Consider the following 8,908-nt stretch of genomic DNA (forward strand, 5'->3'; position numbering starts at 1 on the left):
AGGTACATGCCCTTGGCCGGAATCAAACCTGGGACCTTTCAGTCCGCAGGCCGACGCTCTATCCACTGAGCCAAACCGGTTAGGGCCACATTATTTTTTAAATAAAAATTAATGTTATTAATTTTTATTGAGAGGAAGTGAGAGGGATAGAGAAATCGATGAGAGAGAAGCATCATTTGCTGGGGTCCAACCCCAGCAGGTCCAGGGGTCCCCAAAGGTGTGGACGGAGTCGGCGAAGAAGGAATGACACGGAGACAGCCTTCAGTTGATCAGCAGCCTAGTCAGGACCTCTAGCCAGGATCTCCAGCCAAAGTTCTGGTCGGAGTTCTGGTTAGGAACTGATTAGGATCTGATGTTTATTGTCTTGTTACATCTATATTTATACCAGCCGATTTTAATCCTGTCAATTTCTATTACAAAGGTTAGGGCGTTTCTTATCTCCATTCCAGGGAGTAAAGATTATGTAGCTTAACTACCCGCCTGGCACTTAATTAAGGGGTTGTATCCCCTCCCTAACCTCAGGGAAAAATCCCTACCTGGGGAAACAACCTTTCTGGGAGAGGTGACCTTGGTTAAAACACATGGCGCTTAAGGAGAGCAAACATATTAAGAACAATATGCTATATATGCCAGGTCCCTTGAAACATATGCTGTGCAGATGTTTCTTTCCTGCAGCGACTGTGTCAAGCAGCAAGGATGGACCGGCTTCCGGCAATCATTGATTGGCTGCCTCCTGCACACCCCCACCTGGGGATCAAGCCCATGGACACAGGCTTTGCCCTGACTGGGGATTGAACCATGACCTGGACACTCAACCAGATTGAGCCATGGCCAGGCATCCAGGTTGACGTCCACATTCTTCTTCTAGAAAAAGAATGTTGCACCAACCCGAGGGTATTCTTTCTGCTATGACCAGATGGAGGCTGGGTAGCTTTCTCTTCTTATTCCTCTTATTTCACACCAGGAGATCAGTCCTACTTCCCAGCTGTTCTGACTGAAAGCATATGGTCTTAGCTCTTTTCCAGAAGTAGCTGCACTTCAGGTGCTTCTTGGTAAATATGACTTAAAATGCATTGCCATCCAATGTGTCTCAAAACCCCTTTGAGAGTAGTATCTTGGGAGGATAACGTTGGAGGTTGGGCAACTTAATCTGTAGGTTAGTAATGGAGGTAGAGGAGGCCTTGGGAGGGAGGGGAATCACCTATTCATTGCCTCCTTTCCCCACCAATTGTTAAGACATCAACACAGTTGTGAGCCTGTGTTCTGTTAAATGTGTCAGTAAAAAGACAACTATTGTTCTAGGTACTTGACTCAGGGCCAAGCAGATAATATTGATGTGCAAAGTAGTCAGGTATAAGAATGGGGAGTGGTGCTGCTGGTAGATCTGAGAGTGCTTGTTCATCCTGTGATAAGTATTCAAATTCAAATGCTGGCATATCTAACTGGACTGATTATGTAAGAACTGTTAAAGAATTATGCCAGGTCAGTGTTTTTTTTTCCCTCCCCAGAATTGTTTTTGCTGGGTTGCACTTTATATTTTGCCTTAAAAAATTGAAGGATGATATGAAAAACACTGTTTTGAAACTCATTGCCATATTTGCTAGAAGTTGCTGACTATATTCACAATGGTATTTTTAAGTGTTTCTGGGAGAAATTCCTGTTTGGTTTTGTATTAACTCTGGTTCAGTGCTTTTCTCGAGCAAGTTTTTTTTTTTTTTCTTTTTTTTGGGGGGGGGGATGTTTCATCATAGGAATACCTATGTGGAATTCATCTAGATGGGCTGATAGGGTTTGCCAATCATTCTGGTTTGCCTAGGAATGAGTGTGGCTTCTGGGATGCTGAACTTTCAGTACTAAAACTGGAAAAGTCTTGGGCAAACCAGCATGGTCCCCCTATGTTTTAGGCAAAAACAGGGAAGAATTAAAATGGAGCCTCTCGTTTCACCTTGTGGTTCTGAATCTGAGTATTAGTTGGGAGATGTGAGTCTGCTGCAACCTGGATAGGCCTTAATTCCTGCATATGCCTGTGAGAATGTGAGTACATGCCATGTTGAATATGATTCTAGAGTAAATATAATTTTCATTCAACCTGATTTTTTTCTTTTTGCTTTTTTCAACTTGTTTTTTAAAAAAATATTTTTATTGATTTCAGAGAGGAAGGAAAAGGGAGAGATAGAAACATCAGTGATGAGAGAGAATCATTGATTGGCTGCCTCCTATACTTCCCCTAGTGGGGATTGAGCCTGCAACCGGGGCATGTGCCCTGAATCGAACCAATTGAACCGTGACCTCCTGGTTCATAGGTCATGCACAACCACTGTGTTAGGCCAGCCGGGCTCAAGCTTCTTTTTTTTATTAAAATTTTTATTTATTGATATGAGAGAGAGATTGATTGATTTGTTGTTCCACTTATTGATGCATTTTATTGGTTCACTAGAGGCCCGGTGCACGAAATTCGTGCACTGGGGGGGGCGCGTGCCTCATTCCAGCCTGTGCCCTCTTGCAGTCCGGGACCCATCAGGGGATGTCCGACTGACATGCGGAGCGGGCCTAAGCCGGCAGTCGGACATCCTTTGCACTGCCGTGTAGGTGGGAGAGGCTCCCGCCACTGCCGCTACACTCGCCAGTCGTGAGCCCGGCCTCTGGCTGAGCGATGCTCCCCCCCGTGGGAGTGCACTGACCACCAGGGGGCAGCTCCTGCATTAAGCGTTTGCCCCCTGGTGGCCAATGCCACATCATAGTGACTGGTCGATTTGCATATTAGCCTTTTATTATATAGGATTCTTTTGTGTGCCCTGACTGGGGATTGAGCCTGCAACCTTGGCACATCTAACCAACTGAGCTAGCCAACAAGGGCTTCAAGCTTCTTTTTGAAAAATCTGCACAGTTGGAAACTCTGGACAAAAATATCCCTGCACTTCGGCAGTGGGTTGGAGCTGAGTAGCTGCTCTCAGACCTAGTGAGTCTAGATTCCTTTTTTACCTGATGTACTTTTCTCCTTTTGTCAGTTCTCACCATCCTATATGGTCTTTGTTGTAATTCATCCTTTGCTAATTTGTTACCTGCCTGATCCCTATAGATCAGGGGTGGGCAACCCCTGGCATGCGTGCCAAACATGGCACACCAGTAACTTTTGCTGGCACGTGAAACCCTCTCTTATAATCTTCCATTTACAATTTTTTTCTTAATATCGACTTTTTTATTTTTCAGATAAATTCAGTGTAGGTGCATCTTAGATAAATAAATAATTTTACATAACATGTATACATTAAAAAATAAATGTATTTTTCATCATCATATACTGTGTTTTTGTCGCTTGAATGAATTTTATTATTTCTTCAAGGTTCTTCACATAGGTACACCTTAAGAGATATCAAGTAGGCGTAACATGTTCTCAAAAAATTAGGGTTGGCATGCAGAAGAATTTTGAGTCAGAGATTGCTGGGTTTGGCATGCACTCACAAAAAGTTTGCCCACCCCTGTTATAGATCAAGCATGTCAAACTCACGGCCAGTGGGCTTAGCTGTGGCAACATTGATATTTTGGACGGAATAATTACTTTGTTGTTGTGAGGGGTTATCCTTTGCATGTTTAACAGCATCCCTGCTTCTACTCACTAGATTCCATTAGTGTTCCCTTCCCCTAAATTGTGACAACCCAAATGTTCCCCAGACATTGCCACATGTCTGCTAGGGGAGCCAGATCACTTCTTGTTGAGGATCAATGATCCAAGATAAAGACCAGAAAGTTTGAAAACTATGTTGACTGGGTAGGGGGGGAAAGTATATGCATTTGTACTTTATGGATGGTGGTGTTAATTGGCATAGCCAACCAGGGGGATAGTCTGGTAATATTTATAAAAATCACACATATCCTTTGATAAAATCCAGTTTTAAGACTTTAACTCACAGATAGACTCACATGTTTGGAGCGTGAAGCACAGACAAGGCTGTTCATATAGCAGTTATAATAACAAAGGCTAAAACCTATATGTCTGTGCATCAGTAAGAGACTAAATTATAGAACATTCTTAGAGTCATTGGATTGTTTGCAGCTCCAAACTAAAAGAAGCTGATTAAGTATTGATGGAACAATCTTCAAAATATATTAAAGTTAAAAACAACATCGAGATACAGAACAGTGTGTGTAATAATAACTATTTATGTAAAAGGAAAAAAGTAATGCTTTATTTATATTTGCTGTGTGTGCATGTGCTACATTTGAGAATATCCTATATAATAAAAGGGTAATATGCAAATCGACTGAATGGCGGAACGGCTGGTCACTATGATGCGCACTGATCACCAGGGGCAGACGCTCAACGTAGGAGTTGCCCCCTGATGGTCAGTGCAGTCCCACAGGGGGAGCACCGCCCAGCCAGAAGCCCAGAAACCAGGCTCATGGCTGGCGAGCGCAGTGGCGGAGGCCTCCGCGACAGTGCTAAGGATGTCCGACTAAGCCGTCAGTTGGACATCCCCCAAGGGCTCCTGGACTATGAGATGGCGCAGGCCAGGCTGAGGGACACACACACACACACCACACACACACAGTGCACCAATCTCATGCACCAGGCCTCTAGTATATTTATAAACTGATAACACTATGCTGGTGACCTGGATGTGTAAGGGACAGTGGTGAAAAGGAAACTTTACTGCACCTTTTTGAACCTTTGAATTTTTAGCTAAGTGAATATATTATCCAGGGCATTTTATAGTGCATAACGACTAATTTTTATGAACCTTTTGAAAAATTAATTCCATTCCATACAAATACTGTATAGTTATTATATGGCTTGTGTTCAAAATTGTGAAAAATTATAAGAAAGAACAAGTAAAGTTAGCTATGTATTTTTACTCATTGTTTTCTCTTTATATCTTCTCAGTTTTTAATTTTAATTTACAGGCTTCACAGAAGCAGAAGGCTATGTCTGTTCACCATTTTAGAGAGAGGAAGGGAGAGGAATATATAGATAGAAACTTCGATGAGAAACATCATTGATCGACTGCCTCCTGCACGCCCCCTATTGGGGATCGAGCCCAAAGCCCAGGCATGTGCCCCGAGAATCAACCAGTGAACTTCTTGGTTCATGAGTCAGTGCTTGGCCACTGAGCCACACAGGCTGGGCTCTATTCACCATTTTATACTTCTCATTTACCAAAATCTTGAGGACATACAATAGGTGCTTTATTGAATGAATGAATTACTGAGAGAACCATGTAGTTTTTGGGGGGATATATTGTGTTAGGTACTTGGAACACATTACTTCAAATTCTCAAATCTGTAACATTTTTAATATTTTTCTTTAGGAGCAAAGACTCTGGAGAGTGTTGTTCTTAGTAAAATGAATTTTGAGTCTTTTGTAAAAGATCTTCTTCTAGTTCGGCAGTATAGAGTTGAAGTTTATAAGAATAGAGCTGGAAATAAGGCCTCCAAGGAGAATGATTGGTATTTGGCATTTAAGGTAATTATCTTATTTATTTACTTATTTATTTATTTTTAAGCATAGAAAAAATTAAAGTCTAAGGAGATTCTTTATGTTTTAATATTTTAACCAGGTGTGATAGTAAAATGCTTTGAGAAGTTTTAATTTTTAGCATGTGATTTTTTAAAAACTATAGTTTAAAAGTAACTCAGAAATTCAGTAAATCCTTGTAAGTATGAACACTGATCTTTGTCACTGTTCCTGAAAGATAATAAATAGCTGTTACATAAAGAATACAGCATTAAATAAAGATTTGATTTTACTGTTTGTGAAGTAATTTTACACAAATTTAAAGTATTCCAAATATCTCACTTATACACATTTGTAATGTGTTTGTATCTTTGTATGTGCCTTTCTCCCATTAGATTGCAAGTTTTTGTAAGTCTGGTACTTTAATGGTGATCATGTTCTGTAACCCAGCAAACCTATGACTCTTTGTTGTTACTGAGTTCTATGAGGAATGAGATAGAAAACATCCTTTGTGGTACCCTCCATTTTTTATCAAAATCTTTCAAGATATAGGCTAAAACTCTTAAGTAAAAGACCCACTTCTTTTAGTAAGCAATGAAAATTCCCATAGTGTAGAATGCTAAATTCTCTCAGATATAATCTTCAGTAAATGTCTAGTTTTACAAATGGAGTGGGGTTGGGAGGGATAATGAAATGAAGGTTGAAAAATATTATATTTGAAGCAGCACCAACATCAAATGTTTAAATATTACATTAGACTCCACAAGAAAAAAACTCCTATAGAACTTTTTAAAAAAAGTATCTTAAGCCTGCCTGGTGTGGCTCAGTGGTTGAACATCAATCTATGCATTAGGAAGTCACGGTTCAATTTCTGGTCAGGGCACATGTCTGGGTTGAAGGCTCAATCCCTAGTAGGGGGTGTGCAGGAGGTGGCTGATCAATGATTCTCATCATTGATGTTTCTACCTCTCCTCCCTTCCTTCTGAAATCAATAAAAATAAAGGGTCGTAAGTTTAAGTGATTACCATGGTTATCAGTTGGTCACACCTCAGTCCTTTATGTCATCAGAATCTTTCAAGATGAACTGAAAATTTTTTTTTAAATTATTGATTTTAGGGAGAGAGAAAGAGAAACATTGATTTGTTGTTCCACTTAATTATGCATTCATTGTTTGACTCTTGCTTGTGGCTTGACTGAGGATTGACCCTCAAACCTTGGCGTATCAGGACAATGCTCTTATTAACTGAATTACCTAGTCAGGGCAAGATGAATTCTTCTTCTTCTTTTTTTTTTAAATTGTCTAAAGTTTACCTAAGTCTCCTTTTTCCCCAATTGCCCCCCCCCCCCCAAGCCATTACCACCCTGGGCAAGCCCCCACTGCCCCAGTGACTGTCTCCATTGGTTATGCTAATATGCATGCATATAAGTCTTTTGGTTGCTCTCTAACCCCCCGCCCCCCCACCATTTGTCTCTAGATCGATCTATTCTTGTTCAAGATGAATTCTTTTTACTTTTTAAGGGAGAAGGGAGGATGTTAAAATAAGTATCTTTATCAGGTTTAAAAGGTGTTATCTTCATCCTGACTTTTAAGAAATTCAGATCTAAAACTGCTATTTTTAGCTTACTTATTGATTCTATTGTAAAGTATTAGTGATATTTAAAATAGTTGATCTGTGATTTTCCATGTTCTCAGTAGTTTGTATGTTCAGATATTACCAATCATGTCATTTTTCATCTTCAAGAATCCAATTTTATTAGCTACTGGTTCACTTTTAAGTGTATTTAAGGTGTGCTTCATAAGCTGTGTGTGTAAATTCAAAGCTTGTATGTGAAAATAGGGTGTTTACATTTATGATTGAATTGGTGCTTTTTAAAAAATACCGATAATTTTTCTTTTTTGATCCAGATTTTAATCCATAGTACAGGAGATTCAGAATCATATTGTGAAAAGATAAATGATTATGATGCCAACCACATTTAAGAACAATTGATGGCTACTGGTTGCTTTGACTATCACTGAGCCCATTTGAACTATTTGTAACTAGCTCATGTTTTATTACCATGGTTGTCAGTTGCCTTAGAATGCCTTTGTTTGAGGTTTATAGTGTCACCACAGACTTGTCCAGTCAAAAGCAAAGAAACTTGACACTAATTAGTCTATGCAATCTTAAAGAGCTATTTCTAATCTTTTTGAATATTGAAAATAGGTCAAGGACCCTTTATTTGGAAAATCACTGATCCAGAATAATCTGCATTTTACACATAGTATATTGATACAGAGAGACTTTTCAAAGTCAGTATTTAAGCTAAATAACTGCTCTTCTATGTGGAATAGCTACTTAGTGAAAATATTGATATGTGCAACCCATGGGTAGTTTGGCAGAATGTAGAAATTTAAGCCTAGCATTGACAGGATGATCACTTTGGGTTCCTTAATGATTGTGTGTATATAAACTCAGTTACCAAATTACAAACTGAAAATCACTTGATACAATTAATTTTAGATATGTCCAAGTGCTCTGAAAATAAGTGGAAAAGTATGGGTACTTTATTGAACATTGGTGATAATTATTGGAATATATGGTTATAAGCTTTTTTTTTTTTTTGTAAAAATCATTTTGTTAAATTCATCCAGGTTGGGTAATTCTTGTTTGCTAGTAAAATTTTAAAGTACATCCAATAGTTTCTTAAACTTTTTCTTTGTTATTGCTTAGGCTTCTCCGGGTAATCTTTCTCAGTTTGAAGATATTCTCTTTGGTAACAATGATATGTCAACGTCCATTGGTACCGTGGGTGTTAAAATGTCTACAGTTGATGGCCAAAGACAGGTTGGAGTTGGGTATGTTGACTCCATACAAAGGAAGCTAGGACTGTGTGAGTTCCCCGATAATGATCAGTTCTCCAATCTGGAGGCTCTCATGATTCAAATTGGACCAAAGGAATGTGTTTTACCAGGAGGAGAGACTGCTGGAGACATGGGGAAACTGAGGCAGGTAAGAGACTTGGTCTAGTGACAGAGGTGAAACCAAGCCTAAGAAAGGCTCTAATTAACATGATATTATTTAAGGAAAAGAATAATTTAAAAGTGTCTAATTTCAATAATGCTTTATTTTGAGGAATGTCTTGATTTTTATGTTTGACAGAAATGTTGTGTTTAATGGGACTTTAGAATAAGCTGTTTTTTATTTAAGACTTGGTCTACTTCAGATCATTTCCCCTCTCTTCCTCCCTCCCTCCTTAAAGAGTAACAGAATGGGAGCCATAGAGGGTTCAAATCAACTCACAATGCTTTCACAGTTCAGGGGAAAAACAAGGTGATTTTAAAAACTCCACAGTTTATTATTGTATCTCTCATGGATTTATCAAATAAATACGATGCAGTTCTTCAGGACTATTATTATTTTTAAATTTTATTTATTTATATTTTTTCCATCACCATTTATCCCCCCTATACCC

General features: G+C 39.0%; 1 protein-coding gene across 1 annotated transcript in view; it reads left to right on the forward strand.

Annotated features, from left to right (window-relative positions):
- The window catches only part of MSH2 (mutS homolog 2), a 56,998-nt gene that overhangs the window by 5,998 nt on the left and 42,092 nt on the right, over nt 1-8,908 (forward strand). Inside the window, exons 2-3 of the mRNA XM_005864805.2 lie at nt 5,307-5,461; nt 8,167-8,445. Of these exons, the coding sequence (XP_005864867.1) occupies nt 5,307-5,461; nt 8,167-8,445 (434 nt within the window). The remainder of the gene's footprint in view (nt 1-5,306; nt 5,462-8,166; nt 8,446-8,908) is intronic.

The sequence above is a fragment of the Myotis brandtii genome, unplaced genomic scaffold (genome assembly GCF_000412655.1).
Source record: "Myotis brandtii unplaced genomic scaffold, ASM41265v1 scaffold191, whole genome shotgun sequence".
NCBI classification, from domain to species: Eukaryota; Metazoa; Chordata; class Mammalia; order Chiroptera; family Vespertilionidae; genus Myotis; species Myotis brandtii.